The sequence below is a fragment of the Parasteatoda tepidariorum genome, chromosome 7 (assembly GCF_982258835.1).
Source record: "Parasteatoda tepidariorum strain Cologne lab strain chromosome 7, Ptep-v5.0, whole genome shotgun sequence".
In the NCBI taxonomy this organism is placed as follows: Eukaryota; Metazoa; Arthropoda; class Arachnida; order Araneae; family Theridiidae; genus Parasteatoda; species Parasteatoda tepidariorum.
The window spans coordinates 53,688,951-53,711,283 of record NC_141761.1 but is presented as its reverse complement, the minus strand read 5'-3'; the positions used below and the strand labels follow the sequence as shown (position 1 = coordinate 53,711,283).

At 25.6% G+C, this 22,333-nt stretch overlaps 2 protein-coding genes across 7 annotated transcripts in view; one reads left to right on the top strand and one right to left on the bottom strand.

Moving 5' to 3' along the window:
• The window catches only part of Iml1 (GATOR complex protein Iml1), a 60,191-nt gene extending 58,322 nt beyond the window's left edge, over positions 1–1,869 (bottom strand). For all 4 annotated transcript variants that reach the window (XM_043043847.3, XM_087167856.1, XM_043043849.3 and 1 more), the window contains exons 1-2: positions 1,639–1,869; positions 1,296–1,386 (exon numbers count right to left, since the gene is read on the bottom strand). In XM_043043847.3, the coding sequence (XP_042899781.1) occupies positions 1,296–1,386; positions 1,639–1,681 (134 nt within the window). In that variant the 5' untranslated portion in view covers positions 1,682–1,869. The remainder of the gene's footprint in view (positions 1–1,295; positions 1,387–1,638) is intronic.
• Positions 1,870–2,077: 208 nt separating this feature from the next.
• Positions 2,078–19,109, top strand: LOC107443127 (HSPB1-associated protein 1 homolog). Of its 3 annotated transcripts, XM_087167854.1 has the most exons (9): positions 2,078–2,302; positions 3,601–3,799; positions 5,432–5,613; positions 7,871–8,007; positions 10,303–10,435; positions 11,498–11,620; positions 15,036–15,143; positions 16,000–16,150; positions 18,977–19,109. In XM_087167854.1, coding segments are annotated over exons 1-9 (1,038 nt in total). In that variant the 5' UTR covers positions 2,078–2,299; the 3' UTR covers positions 18,979–19,109. The 3 variants fall into 3 exon arrangements, with proteins under 3 accessions (XP_087023980.1, XP_042899779.2, XP_071039561.2); XM_043043845.3 differs by lacking the exon at positions 18,977–19,109 and having other exon boundaries at positions 16,000–18,126; XM_071183460.2 differs by lacking the exons at positions 3,601–3,799; positions 18,977–19,109 and having other exon boundaries at positions 2,186–2,302; positions 16,000–16,535.
• Positions 19,110–22,333: the final 3,224 nt, after the last annotated feature.

Sequence of the window (22,333 nt, the reverse complement as noted above, 5' to 3'; positions counted from 1 at the left end):
TTCAAAAGATGTAGTCATGTAATTAATTCATGCAAGTCTTTTTAATCTTTACGAGTCAAGTAAGATTGAATAGTTTCTAAATGAAGTACTTGCAATATACACCTAAGATATGCCACCAACAAAATTGTACAAAAAATGCTTTTCCCTTTTCTTTTTTAAGACTTAAATAGATGACACGTGCAAGAAACAATCAAAAAATGTAATGCAAGGAAATATACATCAAAACTTAATATTTAACCAAAATATTATGTAGCACTCTGAATAAAAATAAAAGATTTACACAGTTGAATAGTTAATTAAAAATTAATTAAAGCAGAAGAAAGATATGGAGCAAAGGTAGAGCTTTCATCAGCTAAGAAACTGTTAGAAAGCTGAGGTGAAGAAAATGAAAATTTAAAAGAAAATTAAGAGCTTTTGGGACTTAGTGCCCCATAGAAATAAAAAGATTTCAGATAATTAAGATTCCATTATAATAATAGATTGCTAAAATGGGGAATTTGTTGAATTGTTTCATATCGGTACCTATTCTTGCGAACTACAATCACTAAGATATCAAAAAGATTTTAAACTTAAAAAAATAAGTAGAGGTTTGTCTGAGTTATACCCTGAGAGTTGGTCCCCTTCTGAGATATTATTTTCTTTTTCTAGTTTCATGTGAGCCAATACCCAAAAGTCGCAAAAACTTGGCAAATATTTTAGCATAGTAACCATTACAGAAATCTTTCTGCAGACTGAAATACACTATTGAAGTTTGGCCAGAAAACCACAGTTAGCAAGTAAAATATAGTCACATTTATTTTAGTCTAGTGAAGATTTCCAAATCTTTCCAAATATTTCCAAATATTTTAATATTTTAGCATAGTAACCATTACAGAAATCTTTCTGCAGACTGAAATACACTATTGAAGTTTGGCCAGAAAACCACAGTTAGCAAGTAAAATATAGTCACATTTATTTTAGTCTAGTGAAGATTTCCAAATCGTGATCTGTAGCAAAACAATGGCCAAGTCTTGGAAACTTCCAGGCAGATACCAGTGAGGAACTAATAAAAAAAAAAACATCACACAAACCAACTCAAAGAGTATACCTTGTAGTCTCTCTTGAGTAAACCTCAAAATTTTTTTAAATAAACAAAATTGAAAGTTTAAAACCCAATTGACGCCTCAGCGATTGTAGTTGGCATGACAGATTGTGAACTCAAAATAACTCTTTAACATGCAAACTACTTAAGTTTCTTTACTACTTCATTTTCAAATTAAACGTAAAGATTTGTATGAATAAAAATGTTTTAGTACCTCCCACATTCTCCTTCAGCTGCATTTATCTCAACAACATCTCCAACAGTGAGGCCCTGGTCATCTTTTGAACTGATCACTAAGCTTTCCTCTATAAAAGAGATAAGTGTTTCAGAAAATTTGAGGCAATAAAATTTTTTACAAAATATAATAATGAGAATTATATAATGACATTTTAAAAATAAGTTCCAGTTAACTTTTTTTTATTAAACAAATAAAACAGGAACAACTAAATTGATCTTTTGAAACATGAGGTCACATTTGAACAGATTAAAAAGAAATGAACACACTAAATTTGAAGCATTTAAAGAGAATACTTCAACAAATATCAATAAAAATATACCACTAAAAGATTTGTTATGCGTCAATAACTTGAATGTTTTCATTTTCTTAAGATGTAAAACAAAATTTTAATTTAAAAGTATTTTATTTCTGAGTATAAAATTTATAGGAGAAATTCTGGCATGTTAAAAGCAATTATTTAATTATCAAATTTCTATCGTCAGTTTGTTTATGACAGTCAGATTTGTTTTTATATCAAATTAGTATACTTCCGGCTACCTACTTTTGCAAAGCAAATAAGATTCAAAGCTGATTTTTGCTTCTTTTTCAATGGCAACATCTTTCTTTATAAAGTTCATTTTGATTGATGTTTTATATTTTTTAATATTTAAATTTTATATTTATTTTTACAGTGCAAATATTTTGATGGAAAAGAACCCATTATTGAGGAGAACGATATTTGTCTGAGTTTAAGCATAATGAAGACGGTATTTAGCTGAGCAGAAACAAACACCTGAAGGCATAAATAATAAGCAATATAAAAGCAACATTTCAAGCACATAAAATTCTTGGAAGTTCCAACTATTTAAAAAATTAATTTTATTAAAATTATAAATCTAATACTAAATGTGTTACCTGTCTTCAAATGTAGTCATTCAAATTTTTAATTCCCATCTAAATAATTCGTTCTTAATGTTTTGATTTTCATAAAAAAGAAGCTGATGGTAATATTTTTAATTATTAGAAATTAGTTGAATTTTTAAATATCGGTTTGAAAATGTGATCCCTATTTTGATGTCAATGCTACTTTTAATTCACTGTTCTTGATTCAAAAGCATGAAAATGTGTGCATGAAAATGAAAGCATGAAATGTAAAAGCGTGAAACTTCAATATTTATGATTATTTTATTGGGCATTTTAAATTTAGGTATAGTTATTTTCCTGGTTACGAATAGAAGTAGCTTTAATTTTATTAAAGAAAGGACTTGACTTTTACACTTATAATCAGCAAATTAATAAGGCTAATCCATGGCATGGAGTTCTTGGAGCCCTCCAATTTTAACTTTTGAGAAGTTTATGGTTTAGGTGAACAGTTGTTAATCATTTAACAACTGTTTGATAATCATAACTTTTGATTGATTCAATTCATAATTTTAACGTCACTCATTATTCTTCATTTAATAATAATTCTTTTATCTATATTTTGAATCTTTCTTTCAGAAAATTAAACTATAAAAAAGTTGAAATCTTGAAGAATAATAAATTGCTGTCCATGGTTTTTGCAAATTTAGGGAACATTCCTACTGAATGTGGTTTGATCATTCCTGTTTAAAAACACCAATCAAATTTTCAATTTTTAAATGTATATTTTATTTTGATGAAGAAGTGACTAAAAATATAGTAGGTGCAATGTTGAGAATTATGAAAAGTTTGTTTTTAAAGTATGTGAATTCAGCACAAAATTATGTATTTTTAACAAAAAACAATGAAAAAATATTTGCACTTTTCTCTTAAGATTAATCTATTAAAACTTTCAGTTTGTTTTTGAGCAACATCGATAGAACAGTTTAGAACGAACTCCAGAAGCTTCGTACTGGGGAACTGACCCATTCTTAAGTCAAGTTAAAGCTGACAACAATCAAATGTTTTCTCTAAATCCAAAAAATACATTTATTTATCAATATTCGAAAGCCTATAACTACAATCTATTATTGGTATATTTGGTACCTTTAACAACACCAGTAGTACATATTACAACAGTTAATTAAGCATCACTGCCTAGGCAGTTTTTTAAATAAATGCTTCTGCATTTTTTTACATCCCTTTAAAACAGATTCAAATTCCTATTAGAGAAAATGTGTTTAATGCTTACGAATATTTTAGTCTTGACAGTAATTTAGTTACATTTTAGTTAAAATCTCATTTTCATTTAATATTAAAATCTGTTAAATAATTGATCTATAGAAGATTCTTTGATTATCAGTAAAAACTGTTATGGCATTTTTTTTTCTTTCCTTTCTAGATGGAGGATAAGTTTGGTCCATTTCCTATTTCTTCTGAAGTTAGGAGAGCTGTAGAAGAATATTTAAATGTCCCTACAGTGTTTAAAGGCCAATATTGGACAAAAACCGGGATAAAATTTTCTGATTCCATTAAAAATTTTCGAGAAATGTTTACAGATGTTCTTCTTGATTTCAGGATAGTTTCAAATTCCTGTAAAGGTACTTATATCTCTAGTTCAGCAAAAGTTGAAAAGGATATTTATCATATGATATAATTTTGCTTCTAAGTAATTGTTCACTGTGTGTGTTATTGCTAAGTGCAAATAAAAATAATCTGTTGTATTTTTTCCTGAAACTGCATATTTTCTAATATGTTAATAATCTAATTCAAAGAATTTTTCAATCAATTATTGTTAAAATATAAAATAGGACTCTCATATGAAAGATTTAGTTTATAAGTGTGCCCTGTTTTAACAATATGTCACAATAGTTTGGATATCTTTCTACAATATGTGTTTATAATAACAATATCAATATATAAAATATTGTGATGTAAGGTTGGTAAAGCAAAAATTTGCATTGCATAAAATAAAAAAATGAAGGTCCTGAATAACCTTTCATCTAATAATTTGTTTTCCATGAGAGGTTACCAGAGAGGTTTCAATCCTAATGGTTCAAAGTCTTAACCTTAAATAAGATGGAACCTTAATGATGGAATCTTAACCTTAAATAAGATGATTTCTTTTCTCGCCAACCACTTTTGGCACATTTTTATTGGTGCCACTTCTGTCACATACTGAAATTGAAATCAAATATTGCAATCCTAAAAATTTTGTCAGTCATATTGGATAATTCTATTATTACAGTACTAGAATACAGTATGGAACCCCTAATTCAGCATCCTGAAATTCATCACTTAATCCGATCTATTTTTTTTAAAAGAAATTTTTATTAATAAGAGAAAAAAATCATTTATATTTGGAATTTTATTCTGTTGAAGAAATTAACTTTATTTTATCTTTTAAAAAATTAAAATGAAGTGAAAGGGAAAAGTAAAAACACCTGCATTTCCAATGAACAAAATAAAGAAATGCAAGTTGGAAGAAACTGATCAATCAATCTTGACAGCTGTGCAGGTGCTCTACTGGTTTATCCTCACATTTCCCTCTCCAGTTTGACCATAAATTAGCCACACCCTTTTGACTTTGGCACTACCACATGAATTCTAATTCAATAAAATGAATTCAATAATTCACATTCAATAAAATGAATTCTATCCCAATTGGTGCTTTTTTTATTTGATGTAAATTATACTCTTTTGTTTTTTTATTAATTATTAACTGTTAATTTCTTTATTTTGTTGTTAATTGATAGCTTTTTTTTAAAATCCTATTTAGTTGTTAGCTTATTAAAAAATTTCGCTAGCTTATAAAAAATATATATTGTTATTTCTATTATATAGATTATTATTTTAATTAATGAAATTTCTTAAGATTGGACAGTTTCAAATTCGCCCCCTTCATAATCTACAATCAAAACTTAACTAAATTTACTGAAATTAATTAATTTTCTGAAATTCACAGTATAATTGAATTATCATTATATATGGGCATCATATTAGAATTTCCGAAAGAGATCCAAAATTCGGCAAATTCTGAAATACGGAATTTCGTCGGTCCTATACTGTTTATATATATGTGTGTGTGAAATAGCATCAATGTGTGAAATATATATATATATATATATATATATATATATATATATATATATATATATATATATATATATATTTCACACATTGATGCTCATTTTAATGGCAGCTATGTAAATATATTAATATTATTTTTTTAGGTACATCATGGGAAGGAGATGCTCAATATATGGAGGCAACTATTTCTCAATTCATTGACTGGCAGCATGGGGTAGCAACCCCAGAGACTCCTTTTTATAAATTTAATAAGGAAAAATTTTGGGCATACTCCAGCTACAATTATATGAATATTATTTTTTCCAAGGAATTTAAAATGTTACAGGTTAACTTAATTTTGATTTTTTTCATTAAATATTAATGAACAAATATAACATGTAAGAATTAAAACCTATATTTCTGCTCAGACATAAAATAATTGAATATTTGAAAAATTCTTTTCCCTCTAATAGATAATTTTCACTTTTAACGCCAGTAACATTGTCAGAACCATCAAGAATGTAGTCATGAAAAAGTATCTAATTAATAGCCTATTTAAAGCAAAACACAGTTTGTATGATAAATATTTGAATGGATTCAGCATTTTAGGCATATATAGTTCAGTATGGTATATATGGCTCAATATGTTATATATGGCTTAATATGGTCTAGTTCAATTAGGCATCTATAGTTCAATATGGTATATAACAAAACCAACATGGTTTTGTTATATATGGTGTTATATTTAATATTACATTTTTTTATTCCTCTTTTTATCTACTATTTAGAAAAATTTCAATTAGTCGATTAATTTGGCTGTTCTAGATTTTTTTTAATCAGTTTTAAATATTCTAAGTTAGTTTTTTGAAATTATGAAACAAATGTGACTAATTGTGCATTAAATGTTTATATTAAAAATGAACAATATTTATCGAAGGACTTTTTTTATGAGATGATTGTTTTTGTATTTTTATTTTCAATAATTAAACAAATTTACCAATTAGATAGACTGCAATTTGACGCAGGGGTCGCATTCCCCCTAAAATTCATAAAATTCCTAAAAGCATGTGCAAACCCTAAAATTCCTAAAAATCTGATAAAATTTTGTTGGTGTTCCTAAAATATTAGTTATAGGCTAAATATAAATAAAAAAGCAATAATCTAAAATATAAGAATTTAACTACGTTAATTAAAACTTTTAATTTTGACACATGGGAATTCTGATCCTGAGAGAGGTTTTTCGATAAATAAAGCAATGCTTAATGTGAGTCACCATGAGTATACTATTATGTCGCTTAGACTAATCAAAGATACCATTCGAAATTATGGAGGAGTGTTGAAGATCACCACAACACTATTGAGGGCAGTAAAAGAATCTCACAAATCATATCAAGAATATTTTAGAAAAATGATCATGATTAATTTGTTTTTCTCTAACTTTGTTTTTCTCTAACTGATTTGAAATCTAATAATATCACACAATAAATTTTCTTAATAAAGTAAAGTAATAATAAAGTTTTGATTAAGAAGGTAAAAATTAAATAAAAATCCAAGTTGGTGTTAATTTATTTTTTCTCTTGATTTATTCTCACTTTTGCCTGTTCCTGAATTATGCACTTAATTTCTGATAGGTAATATGTAAAGTTGAAATTTCATTTTTACACTTTAGAGATTTCATTCTTGACTTAATAAATTTCAGAGCTTTATTTTATGGCTTGCAATTATTTATGATATGTGTGGATGAATTGTAATAATCTTCTGTTATGTAATAAACTACCGTGTGATCTGTTTTTATCCTAGCAAAATCATATATTACCCCTGAAATTTACCTAAAATTTTTTGAAAAAAGTTCCTAAAATTACCCTAAAATTTTAAAAAACTTTGCTGCTACCCCTGTTTGACGCATTTTTTAAAATTAATATTTATTTAATATTTTCTACATTAAAATTTGAGTTTTCGACAGTAATTTTCAAAACAAAAAGAGTTTAATGTTAAAATAATTCAAAACATAATTGATTGATCACTTGTAATTTTATTTCTATGTTTATTTAAAAATACTTCATATTTATAATTGCTTATAATTATCCTTACACCAGAATTTCAAGTTTTTGACAGTTGTCAAAAAAAGGTTTTTGACTTGATGGTTAAAACCGTCATTTATCAAAAACTTGCCAACCCTGGTTATTTTACAAGTTATGTATTAATCTTCTCATAAATATTATAAATATTATATATTGTATAATAAAGTAGGCCTAGTGTATAAGTGAACAAAATTTAATGAATTTTCATAAATAGTGATTAACTTTATTAAAAGAATAGCTACCCAAACAACAGGACAGATATTATAAAAACTGTTTTTTAAATTGTTGCTTTTACATTTTATTATATTGATTAAAATAAATTAAAACAGATAAAATGAATAATAAATATTTTAATACATCCAGTTTTTATTATGTATGCTAATTGATGAAATCTAACTTTGAAATTTTATAAAAGGAGCTTTATATAAAACTAGTTATCTATTTATAAAGTCAATCACTTTTCAAAATCAAAAATGGGCTTTTCTTCTCTTCTAATATATGAATCATTTTATTTCAAGATAGGATATGAACTGGGGACAGTTTGGATTTCCAGAGATAACTGGAAAAGATAGCACTTTTTGGTTAGGTAGCACTGGTGCCAATACACCTTGTCATGTTGATTCCTATGGCTGTAATTTAATTGCTCAAGTTTTTGGAAGGTAAATGTTTTATTGTTATATTTTTTGCTTAATTTATTTTGAGTTCTTGAATTTCATAGTCTAGAATACTTTTTTGTATGTATTGTTATTAAATTCATATACACACTGTAAATTTAAGAAGTTCTACCTATCAGATAAGCTTGTGTGAACTAATTTGTAAAAAATGCAAATGTTTTTACGTAGATAAAATATTAAAATTTGATTGAAAATAGTGAAGTAATACCTGTGCTGATAGTTTTGAAAAGTTCTCAGATTTTCAGCATGTGTTTAAAAACAATTTAATATCCATCTAAATCATCATTTCTCTGCTCATCTAATTTTGTTCATTGCTAATTTTGTAATTGCTAATTTTGTTCAAAACTAATTTACAATAATCTAATTTTTTTTTTTTTTTTGGTTTGCTACCTTAAAAGTATCAATTGCTTATTTCAAAGCCATTCATTCTGAAATGGTTAATATTGCCTCTGAAATACTGTCTCACATTATAGAACTTCGGTGGCACATTGATTAATTAAGACACTGAGCTGTCGTCATAAAAAACTGAAGTTCTATCTCTAGTGGCAGCTAGCTTGCCATCGTACTTGAGATCCATAGGTACCAACTTGTTGAGAAAGTTCAGCAGCTGATGCGCATTGCTCACCACCATGTTGTGTGTTTGTAAACAAAGCATGGCATCATAGGTAATGACTTGGTTGTATTTGGAGGAAAGTTGCTTGTCTTGTTTGCAACAAAATGTTTAGCTGGTTCAGTAGAGGAAAATTACTATGAGGCAGAACGCTGATGTTCTGCACTTATTAGTTTTTTTTAAACAGTGGTTAAGCTGGAAAGCTTTTTGTACATATTTAAGTTTCATTTTAAGTAAAAAAAAATTTTTTTTTTTGTCTATCACATATTGCAAATATTAATTGTTCATTTTGAAATTATATTTGCCCCTAATGCAACTTTAAATTTTAAGTTAACAAATGATATTATTACAAACAAAGGTCATTAAATGTAGCTCTAAATTTTTTTTCTAGTTCCTGATTTGATAAACAAATTAATTATTAATTGTATTTATACTGACATTCTATCATAAATGTTTTTGAACTCTGTAAATTCAATAACAGAAACCTTCCATGATCTGAAATTTCAATTGGGAATCATTTCTCCCCCCTTTTAAAATCCTAAAATAATCAGGCAGTGTGATGCTTCAGTAGCGTAGTCACTGAAGGGCAAGATTTTTCAGAGAGATTTTAATTTTTCCCCAAACAATTTCTGCAGGGATAATGTGACAATTCGTCTACAATAGAACTGACTTAGCAGTGATAACAGAAATTCATGCATGATCTTTACAGAAAAAATGGAAATATTATAAAATTCTTTGCATACTTTGAGGGAATGATATGGATATTTTATCTACGTGGTATAACTTCTTTTTGGCTTCCAACAGTTCGACTAAACATATTGGAGATGATCCAATGTTTATGCTCTACTCTCGTTCCTTTACAGCATTTCGTGGCGCATGGATTTCTTCCATCATCTTTTTTAAGTATAATTTTATGTGTTTCAAACTAAATATAAGCATCATGCATTTCTTGTATATAATTTTTATCTACCTTGAATTTGCGAATTTAAATTTTGCAATTCACACGATTGCATAACCTTATTTTTATAATAATAGCCTCCCCCTTGATTGATTTGCAGACAAATTTTGACTTATGAATGGTTATGCTGCAAATTGATTCAATAAATTTTGCTACCATGTTTGTAATTATGATAAAGTTAGAATTGTGTAAAAATTAAATTTCTTTTAATTATTTTTAAAATGATATATAAACATTTGAAACAAATTATTTTGAATCATGAATATTGTCTGTTACAAGCCACAGTTTATGAAAGTGTTATTTTTAAAGTTATATTTATCCCTGATTAAGCTTTAAATTTTAAGCAAACAAATTATAATTACCAATGAAAGTCATTAAACATGACTTTAAAAAAATTCATCTAGTTACTGAACTAACAGACTAGTTAGTTATTAATTGTGTTTTTACCAACTTTCAATCATAAATATTTTTGAATTCTGTAATTATGATTAAGTTTGACTCTTGTAAAATTACATTTCCTTTTATTTTTTTAAATGAAAAATTTTTCTATAAACATTTGAAACATCATTTTATTTCTTGGATATTATCAACTGTTCAAGTGCAAAATTTAATTTTATCTATTGTGTGCACCAAATGTTTCTAAAAGCAATTTTTTTAAAACTTTTAATTATTTTATTTATTTAAAAATGACAAAATAATATTTTCTTTTTAGAAAAAAATGGGTGCTTTTTCCACCTGAGGATGCTAAATTTCTCTATCCAACTAGAATACCCTATGAAGAATCTAGCATTTTTAGTTCAGTTAATGTTGCAGAACCTGATCTAGAAAAACATCCTCTTTTTAAGGTATTTAGTTAAAAGTTTTTTTATTCAATAAATATTCGGAAATTATACTTCATTTCAGACCATTTTTATTTGTATCTTTTTATTCAACAGACATAAATTGTTTAATTTTGATCAGTTATTGTTTTATTATCAAAGCATTTATTTCGTAATTCAGTAAAAAGTTGCATTTGTGAAGGTTTTTCTAACTGTAAATATTTATTAATAAACTTTTAATTATTTAATTTTTTACTTTATAAGCTTTCTTTAATGGAAAAAGGTAAGAGAAAAATAGTGTTTTATCTTAATATAATCATTATGTTAAAATTAATTACCTTAATGGTATATTGAAATTAAACACAATTTTAAAATGCCTCTTTCAATTCAAGAAAAGAAACTATCTATAATTTTCAATTAAATGTTATCTATAACTTGACTTTAACATGTTTAACTTTATAATTTAACTTAACTGTTTATACATTTATATAATATATAAATTTATATAATTTATAAATTTATATAATATATAAATTTATATAATATATAAATTTATGTAATATATAAATTTATATTATATTTAAATATTAGCTTAATTAAATTTTTAATTATAAATATATTTATATTCAAGGTATACTCAAATTAAATATTATAACTTTAATATTTTAACTAGAACTTTAAATAAACTGTAAATATAACTCTTAACTATAAATATATTTATTTTAACTATAACTGCATAAATCATTAATCAGAAAAAAAATAATTTGCACCATCATTTAGAAAGCAAAAATATTCCAAAAAGTTGAATTTTTGCTTTAAGTGGCATTTTTGTAAATATTTTGAGAATACGTTCTGATAAAATTGTATTGCTTATACTGTTGAACTTTTTCTAATTATAACAGACATGTTACTTATATTTATAGTATTTTTACTAAATTGAATTTTTTAGCACTATTGTGCATTAATATCTCAAAATATGCTGAGAAATTGCCATCTTTATGCCATATCAGTGTTTTTCATACTAATTAGGTCACATGTATGTTATATTTTTGTGAAGTTACAAATTTAATAAAATCTTTTAATTTTTAGAAAGCTCATCCCTATGTTGTGATTTTGGAAAATGATGAAGTCTTGTTTGTACCTAAGGGATGGTGGCATTTTGTTTTAAATTTAGATTCTGTCACTGTGAGTGTTAATACCTGGATCAAATTGGTAAGCATATCTCAATCATAAATATTTCCTGAAACAATTAGAAGAATATGTTCATGATTTTCACTGAATATTGTTCAACCTGGGACCTTGGGACCCACACATTATTGTAAAACTAGGAAAAATGGTGTCCCATAAATTAAAACTTTGTTAAAAAGCTTTAAATCTTATTAAAATGTTCATCATAAAAATCTGTTTTAAACCAATTAAAGGTCTAATAACAAATTGTAAATTTAATACATTTTTATCATTTTACTATGCTAATTATAAAAGCCTTAATTTAACTCAATATCAAAAAATTATCTCGTAATGTAATTTGTTTATGAGATAAGATGTTATAAAAGTTATGTCAAATTTTCTAAAAAAGCTATTTTAACCAATCTCAAAATTTATGAAGAATTGTTTAAAATCATAATAGGTCATTTAACTAATATATTTTAATATTTCAACATAATACTAAAAGAAAACCTGAGCTGTGAACAAAAGTTTGTTAGAAGAGGTATTTCCTATTTTATTTATTTATTTTTTAAATGGATGTCAAACTCTCTATTTGCATTATTTCCCCCTGATATTTCTTTTTTTTTTAATTGTACAGTAGGGAACCGATTATCCGGAACGATCGGGACCATCGCTATTCCGGATAACTGATTTTTCCGGTTTTCTGAATCGCTACAAAAAGTCGTTTTTTTTATTGTTAAACCCAACTAAAAAAAAAAATTTTTGGAAATAATCTTGAAAAAACGAAGTAATACACTAATGATTATTTCCAAAATGATGCTAGGGTAAACATCTTTCAAAAAAGAAAGAAAAATCCTAAAATCTTATGAGGAAAAAAAAAAATTTTAAAAAAAATAGCGGGAAAATTTATTGAATTTCGTTCCGGATTTTTGGTTTTCTGATTTCCGGATAACGGGTTCTGTACTGTATTTCTTTTATTTTTATTGTGTTCCTTTTATTTTTAGTTTAAAAAAAAACCACAATTGGATACAGTAGTCCTCTATTAAAGATAACAAAGAATCGAAAAAGAAAAAAAAAATCTTAAATTCAGTATTAAGAGAATGAAAATATTTATTCTTAATTCATTGCTCTTATTAGATTTCTTATTATTCATCTATTAGAATGATATCAGTTCTGTACTGTAATGCTTGAAAACAATGCAGAGCTTTTTTTTTTTTTTTTTTAAATTTTGAAGTGCATTTGTAATTTGTTGTTGTTCAACTCAGTATATATATTTTTTGACAATAATAATAAGTTTTCATTTAAGAATTTTTAAATAGGATCAAATTGAGAAACCTTTCTTTGATTGGCAAATTCAAAACTGTCAATTGACTTGCGTTACTGGTTAAAATTCATGATTTTGTCTACTTTAGAGGTTTTACTTATACCCTTTTGATAGTTTCGTTTTTATTCATGAGGAGCAAATCTGTTATAATTTTTGCCAAACGTAATTAATTAACTTTTTTTCCTCCAATATACGTCATAAGCAGGTGGTTGGTTTATATTTTCTTTTTCAAATCTTAGTTTATTTTAAATGTTAAGTGGTTGGCATTAGTTATATGTTAATTAGATAGCAAGATAAATATAGCTGGATGTACGTTTCTTGCTCTCTTCTCTTTTGATCAATTAATTGGCTGCAATGTTCTGAGCAGCAGCTGAGTGGGTGCATCCAGATGAATTATTGAAAGATTAATCTTTGGTTTGTGCAGTCAGTATGGTATTCTTCTCGATGAAGTTAAAGGTTAAAGCTATGAGCTCTAATATCCTGAATGGTTAAATGCTGAGAGTCAGCTTTGAGTTCTGCTAGAGGTAGTGTGTCAATATTTACATGGGGATGAATATAAGAACTAGGTTAACAACCATGTTTTGTCCGAAAGTGATTATAGCAACAATGCCATTAAACCTTATTCACAATAACTGTTAAATGCATTGGCATAACTTTTAAATTTTTTTAATGGTCCCTCAATTAATATGTTTAAGAACATCAAACTTTTAAAGTATTAATTTTTTTACATTTTATTTAATTTTTAAATAATACAATTAAGTTGAGCTCATATTACTTATAAATTATTTTTAGTGTAAATACAAGTAAAAAAGCACATAAATATTAACACACAAAGCATAAGTGCATTTAATTAAATCTACATTTTGTATTTTTAACTGTGTCAAATAATCATGTACCAGATACCTCTTTAATTTGTTAATTGCAAAATAGTTGAAAAATAATTATTATTTTAGTTTTTTTTTAAAAATAAAACAAATTGTGTCAATTTAGTAAAAATACAACAACAATGCTTTAAACCTAGTTACTTTTTAAAGTTTTTCAACAAAATTTTAAAAAATGAACCTGAAGTTTAATTTAAATGTTATGCATAGTTGAATAATTCAAAGTTATTAATTGCAACAAAGGAAAACAAATTATTGAGTCTCATGTTGTAATTTTATACATATTAGTTTTTATCTTAGGAAAAGAACAAATATTTCTGCAATAGTCGAGTTTCTGGAATAGGTCAAACTAAACCCCTACTTAGTTATGCTAAGAATTAAAAGTTCCTAATTTTACCTTGACAACTGTAAAAAAAAAAAATAATAAAAAAAAAAAAAAAACATGAATAATGATCACTTACTTTTTTTCTTAAAAAATATTTTCTCAGCTTTAAAAACTTAAATATATTGATTTCCTTGGTTATTGATAAAAATCTAGTCCATTTCAAATTTGAATTTAATTTTTTTTTTATTATTCAATTTTATTATGGTTCTAAAAATCTGTGTGGGAAAATGATTGTAAATAAAGATTTTGATTGTATTGAATTATTTTTTAATGCAAATCTGAATTAGTTTGATTTTATACTTTCTAGTGCCACAGAGCTTAAATGCGACATATTGCTAACTGTGCATATCTGATCTGTTTGCAATTTCTACCCAAAGGGAACATCAAATTTCTTAGATTAGATTCAAACTAAGTTTAAAATTTATGATACACATTTATCACAATGGATTTCTTTTTTTTGCACTGTTCGAGATCAATCCTCATTCTTTAACCATTTAGGTCAAATTTTGCCCACCTGACTCTTGTTATATTAACTCTTAGCATGCACACCCAAACGATTACATAGCTATTTAAACTAATCATGAGTTTTGTTGAAAAGTTATCGATTGTACATTGACTCTTATAGCTAATAATTTGCTTCTTTATTTCATTTTTTTTTTCTTCACTGTTTAAATGACTATTATTTTAAAACCTGTATGGGAGTCAGGATTTCTATAAAGTTTTAACTGTTTATGTAACTAAGCTACTCAGTTTATAAAATTCTAAAAATTTATTAAAATAAATAAAATGAGGATTTCCTATGAAGAATCATTACTCTCTGTTTAATTTGGAGAAAGTTTCAATAAATATTTGTGTGTGTTTTATTTAAAGGAATCAGATTCCAGTAGTCATCTTGCAGAAAGTGCTACAAAAGTTCTTATGACTGCTTTGATATCTTCTTATGAACCAGAGGGAGAAATATGGTTGAATCCTAAAGAGGCATGAATTTCTATTACTTCTGTTTTCTTTTTAAATCAAATTTGTATATTAACTTAAAAAATAAAATTAAAAAGAAAATTATGCATTTTTAACTCTGAATATTTTTAGAAGGAGGCTGAAATAATTTAATGGTGTATCTTTTAATTGAAATTATTTTTAAGGAAATTAGGTTATTGTCAGATTCTTTGAATAATGGATTTTGCAATAATTTAACTTTTATGTACATGTTGTCAGCAGCTATGTTATTAATAATGTAGTATTGCAATTGTTATCAAATTATTTGTAGTCTGATTTTTCTTAGGGCTCAGTGGTAATCATAAGAGCACTTGTAATGCTTAAAGCCTGAAATTTTCGTAGATGTTTCTTTCTTCATATTTATGTCCTAAATAATATTATTTTTGTTAATTTCTAATAATACATATTGTAGGGAACCAAAAGAGGTCCAAAGCATTATCACTAATTTGGACAGCAGTTTTATGTGGGAGGGACAATAGTTTTATGTGTGAAATGCGTTAAATAAATGAAATCAAATTGTAATTTACTAAATGCAATTTTTTAAATACATTCTGATTGTTATAAATTTTTTTCTTTTCTGATTATTGTTACTTTTAAATTTTAATCTCTTTCTTCCTATTCAAATTTCGAGTAATGATATATTTGTAATTTAGTTATAATTACATATTGTGTAAAATTCCAAAGCACTCGCACTATTTTGGACATCAGTTTTAAACGTGTATATTGAAATGTGCTATTTATTTGACATTTAATAATAATTTGCTAACTGCAGTTAGTTTAATTAAATTTATTAATTGTGTTATAAATTTATTTGATTTGTAATTTCATTTATTTTATTTAGGAATTAGTATCTCCTGATGAAACTCTAGGTTACATTATTTCAACTCTAAAAGAATTGAAAAATAAGGGGGATATTTCAAATTGCCATGCTCAGGATAGCAAAACTAAAGTTCCAAAATTGAAAAAAGAAGATAATGTTCATTCAGAAAGATGTAATGACAACATTTTTAGTTTTCAGAACATTATTCCTGTCAAGTCAACATCTATTTTAAAACTGTATTCTAAAGAGAATGAAATTAGCTCTGAAAAACCGCAGTGTGATCATGAAATAACTACAGAAAAGATAATTAACTGTTTTGTTCATCCAGATGTAATAAATTTAGTTTGCCAATTGCTAAAAGAAATTTGAATAATAGTGTTTTTTGGATGACTAACTGAAGAAAGAAAACTGCAAATTTATCTCAAGTTTTTATTTTCTAAGCATTCATGATTGTTATATTGAAAATTTTTGGCATTTGATATAATGATAACTCTTAATTTATGTATAAATTAAGAGTTATCATTATATCAAAAAGAGTTATCATTTATATAGAAAAATGAAAATAATGTTTTGGATGTTCATGACAAAGCTTATATTATGGAGCCCTTTTATTAAAATTTGTCCAAAAATTATCAGTAATTAATTACAAATTATCAGTGATTCTACATAGATGCATTTTAGGCTTAAAATTAACCACTTCTCTAACAATGGATTGAGACAAGTTTTGATTTATGAATATTGAACTTTTTTTCATTCTAAGATGATAATTTAATCACCATTATTAAAAAAAGCTCAGAATTCGGAATAATATGCATTCTAAAAAAATTGTTGCATATTAGTGGCACATCTCAAAAAGGTTTTATATAGTATACAGTTTTATATATATATACGGTTTTATATATATTATTATAAGAGATTCACTAAGATTAAATATTATTCTTGTATCATTAACATTATGTAAGTTTGTTTTTGTGAACATACAGGTGTTTAAGACGTATGTAAATGGTGGTTTTGAGATAAACATGTCAGATCAAAATAATAGAACTAGTAATTTTGTTTTGATATTTTTGAAATAACCTTTCTAATAATTTAAATTAGGCTTGGGATTTGTTTTAGTCTCAGGGGATGGGATGAATAGATGAGTTTAGTCTCAGATAGGTTTTTCAAATATAATAAATTTTAAGTTTTATCATCTAACATGTTTTGCAAAAAATCGGTTGTTCAATTCAGGATATTTCCTTCCCCTTGAAGTGTTGAGTTAGGTTTCATTTCACACGTCATTTTGATCTGATGTACATTTCTAGAGATATTTGATTGTTTCTATACTTTTCAGACACTCTGCATATATACATATATCCTCTAATCTATAGCTTTTTAATGTTTCATTTTTAATTGAAGTTATTATTGCCTCCAAAAATTATTTTAGATTTTTTAAATATATTATTGAATAGTCCTAATTGTATTGCCAAATGTGATAGTCAACAGTAATGTTAATGCCATTTCAAAACTTTTATGAACTTTCAAATCATTATATGTTAATCAATTCACTTCAATTTTTATATAAAAAAAATGTTTTAACTCTTAAGAATTAATGGGTCAAGCATACTTAAAGTGTTATTTTATCATATTTATTAGCAATAGGATAAAATATTTAAATTTAAAAAAATTGGTAAAGGCAGGTAAAAATGTATGGGCAGTTTGTATTGTACAATGGTTTCCAATCTGAGGTAAGGGCTGAAAGCATCCTAAAGTCCTTTTTTTTTTTGCTGCCTACAAAGCAAAATATATATATATATTTTTTTGTTGCGAAAATTCATATATTAATTTTTTTAGTGCCCAAATTAAATAAGTTTAAATTTTCTCAGTTTCTGAAAATAAGTGCATCCATCTTTTGTTTTATGAAAGTGGGTTCACTAGTTTTTGAGGTTAATTATTATTAAAAGAAAGATTATTTAGTATGAGCATATTACAAATTATCATATTTCATTATTTCTCTGTATTAAAATTTTTGATTTAAATTTTATTAACTTTAAAAAAAAAACATATGTTTTAGAAACATATAACTGGAAGAGTGAAAATGTGTACAGACTAGTGATATCTTTCAGTTATTGGTTAGTTAACTTTTTACCTCTGCAAATATATATATACACACACACTAAATGATTTTAAAAATAAATCACATTTCTCACTTATAACATAAAACACAGTATTTGTAGAAGTTAATATTTTTGTGCAATTATCGTATGTAAGATATTGCTTAATACTAATACAATTAATGTTCTTGAGCTAATGATTTTGATGATTACTTGTAATCAAGAATGTTTGTGTTTTATGAAGAACTTCTACAATATTTAAACAATTTTTTGAATGAAACCTATTTCTAGATAATTTTTTCCTAGTCAATTTATTTTTAAATATTGTTAATTTAGGTACTTATGTAATTGTTTTATTTTGTACTTTTATAAATGTCTGTTTTTATTGAATAAGGAAGCAACTGTTTCTGTTTTTTTTTATATATATATATTGTTGCTTTCTGCAATCCGTATAATTTTTTTTCACATATACAAAAATCAATATGTTCAAGTGTTGAATTTCAAAATGATAAACATTTCTTTGAAACTTATATATATATATTTTAATTTTACTATTTTAAGCTGCAATATGGTAAATAAAACTATCCTTGATTATTTTGTTCTCTTCTTAACAATAAAACCTTAATATTTTTACAAATAATTTTAAAGTTGGAAGCAGTTTTAATCTTGTTCAACTTTTGAAATAGTCAAAATTCAAATTTTCTGAACTTACAATTATAGATATACTCATATTGTTAATTTAAATTCTCAATTTACACTCAAAATGACTTCAGCATTTTTTTTTTTTTACAAAATGTGTTTTAGCTTCAATTAATCAATCAATTTAAATAATGTTTTCTTTAAAAAAAAATTTCATTTTACTTTTATTTGCTGTTATAATTAAATTTTATCGTATTTTTTTTCAGGATTTCAAGAAACTTTTGAAATTTCTAAACATCAGTAAAAGGAAACTTCTTAACCAAATACTGCTATAAATTGTCGTTTTATACATTTTATAATATAAAATGTATTATAATGTATGTAATGTTTACCTTGTCTACATATATTATTATGTAAGCACTGTTTTTGCACTTTTTCACAAAATTAAAATAGTTTTATTCATGAAGTTTTTTAATATGCTACCATTATGAAATTTTGCAGACACTTATATTACGACTTTTTTTAAAAATTTTATTATTTACGTATTAGGGCAAGGTTTTATTTGGAGTAAATATCTAATTTAATGTTTATTAATAAGATAATTGAAGAAAATATTCAAGTAAAATATTTAGCCTTTTTATGAATCATAACCTTAAGGTGGACGCAAGTTAAATGAAACTGTTTTTCTTTTAAAGTCCAGATTATTAAAAAAATTTTATCAAGGAATTTCTATAAACTTTTTTAAAAAAAAAACTCCTAAAATTTTTTACTTAATGAAGATATTTTTTGTTGTAATTTTATGCATCCTTTATCTTTTTTCAAAGTTATAATTTTGATATCAGTCTTGTCATTCTTCAAACATTGATTATGTTTGTATTTTAACTCTTTTGTGTTTTTATTTTTATTATAATATATAAACTCATTTCTGTAGTCCCTGACATGGACCTCGAGATCCAAAAGTGACTTGTTTAATTTGTTTCTTCTGTGTTTGATTTTATTTTGCATTGTATTAATAAATATGTTTCATTTATTCATTCATCCAGCAAGTAAATTCTGCCATGGTATCAGGTCTCAAAATTAATTTGCCAGGTCCTTTACATTAACTTGTGAAAAACTTATAGGTTTGATTATGCAATAGAAAAAGAACGCTACAATTCTTAATATACTAAAACTAAATGCAACTACAAAGTTACAAATAGTAACTTTGTAATTGCTGCTTAAGTGCCTTCTGTATAGTTTCTAGCAACAATTTCTTAAAATTTTATTTTAAACATGTAACATCTTTATTTACAGATATCTTGCCTAATGCTGAAGGATATAAAAGATTTTTCAACAATTCAGTGACATCGATTGGTTTCGCTGATCAGTTGAAAAAATTTACAGGAATGCAATCACTTCTTCAGTGCTCTTATTGCAATTATTCAACGTATTGGAGAACAAGTTTCAAGAACCATTCTTTTGTACATTCTAAAGAGAGACCTCATAAGTGTCCTGAGTGCCCTAATGGTTTTACTACAAGACAGAATCTTAAGAGACACTTATTGGCAATGCACAGATAACTGATAAAAATTTTCATTCTACAAAATCCAGTCAAAATACTTGGTTCTTCAAAAGAACAAACATATTTAGTTTTACATTTTATTATATATAAATATATATCAAAAACATTACTTGTAATGCAGTCTTTTAGCTATTATTAATCCACATGAGATTCTGATCCTTAAAATATACCTAAATTAGATTCTAATATTATATTTAAAAAAGAATATATGGTTTGATAATAAAAATATCAATACAAAAGCTACCAACAACAATGGTCAGTGACTATTGGTAACATGTCTGTGTGTCTGCATTACCAATTTTTTTTTTTTTTAAATTTCGTGTGTATTCAAGCTAAAGCAAAATTATTGCTGTTAGTCTGTCTTGAGAATAAACACAGATTTTAAAATCATTTTAATATGGTGGCTAACTGTTATTGTGAACTACAGGGGTGCTTCATTGATATTTTCTATTGTACTGTGTTGGCCACCTAATGAAAGGAATTAAAAGTTTGCATTTTATCCTTCTTCACACTGTGAATTAACTTAGGACAATAAATTTATTCTATCTACTATATTAATTTATTTCTTATCTATTAGAAATCTGGCTTGTAATCGATATTTTCTATTACAAAATGTTGGCCACCTAATAAAAGGATTTAAAAGTTTGTATTTTATCCTGAGTCAACTCTAAGGCGATAATTTTATCCTATCACATTTGTTTATCCCTTGGTTTTAAAAGTTTTTAGAGGCTCTGTTTCATATGTTAGTAATGCAGAACATTTTTTATGACAAATGTGATTTTATTAGAATTATTAAGTATGTCAAGAAATGTTTCACTTGTTACTTTCAAACTATGTTATAGACTTTCGTATTAATAAATTATTTTCTTCTATGTAGCATATGGGGCAAGTTTTTTTTAAAAATAAGCATGACTTGGGGATTAAACTCTTATTTAAATAATTTAATTCAATATAATATTTAGGTCAAATAAAATATAATTGATACAATTGTACATTTATTCTATCCAACATCTTAGAAATTATAATTAAAATTTAAAGGGCGCTTAATCAATATTTGTTTGAATATTCACATGCTTGTTCAGGCATGTAATGTTTTAAACTATGTATTATAGAAATCTTTACATGAAGTATGTATTATAGAAATCTTTTGCCCATGGCATGTTTGGCAATTTAATTTTTGAACCCTACTTCATTCTAAAAAAATTTTCAAATAAAGTTTACAATGAGCAGAAATGCTACAACAGTTTCAAATTAAACTTCAATACAAAAATTTTAAAAATTTATTTTTAACAAAACAAATTTAGAGCTTTATTCAAGAGACCCAATAATTTTTAAACTGCAAGATTTTCCTTACAGTCTTGTATAATTTGTAGATAGTCTCCTAGAGCAACTTTTAAAATTGTTAATCTTGTTGTATGATGAAAATCAGAAGAAACAATTACGCAGAATTGGGTAACAGTGACATGTTTCAATAAAGACAGTTGCAGCTAGGCATGAATAACAGGATAATACCAAAATTTTTGACTAGCTAACAAGATTGAATTTTGTACTGTAAGCAATTCATGCCCAGCTGGTGTTAAAATTGTGAACTAATGTAAGTGGGATTTTAGATTGCAATCCTTTTTTCCCCCTCCTTTTTATTTTGTACCTTTCTTTCAATGTCCTCTTATTCCATAGTTCCAAAATTAAATGCTTATTGATTTCTCTTAAAAGGAATATTGGACAACTGTCATCTACATATCTTCAAACTAAAAATATATTTCAGTGAACAAAATAGGAAGAAAAATGGATGCAAGAAAAATAAAAAACACTCCCTAATTTTTGTAATACATAGTTCTAAAACAAAAACATTCTGGTCTTTTTGTTAAAAACAAAATATGTGGCCAGTATCAGAAAATCACTTCGAACAGTGCACTGAATATTCTCGTTGAATTGCTTTATGAATGCCTTAAAGAAATAACTTAGTTTTATAAGCAGATATAAATATATAGTGATTGCTAGCATTATGATGATACAATCGACCAAATCTTCCTAACTGAAGATTATACAAATCATTTTCTAT

What these genes read in the sequence shown, in the direction of transcription:
- LOC107443127 (XM_043043845.3), top strand. An exon ending in AGTTTCAAATTCCTGTAAAG is followed by an intron (nt 3,800 to 5,431) that starts GTACTTATATCT and finishes TTATTTTTTTAG; the next exon opens with GTACATCATGGGAAGGAGAT. An exon ending in TATGGTTGAATCCTAAAGAG is followed by an intron (nt 15,144 to 15,999) that starts GCATGAATTTCT and finishes TATTTTATTTAG; the next exon opens with GAATTAGTATCTCCTGATGA.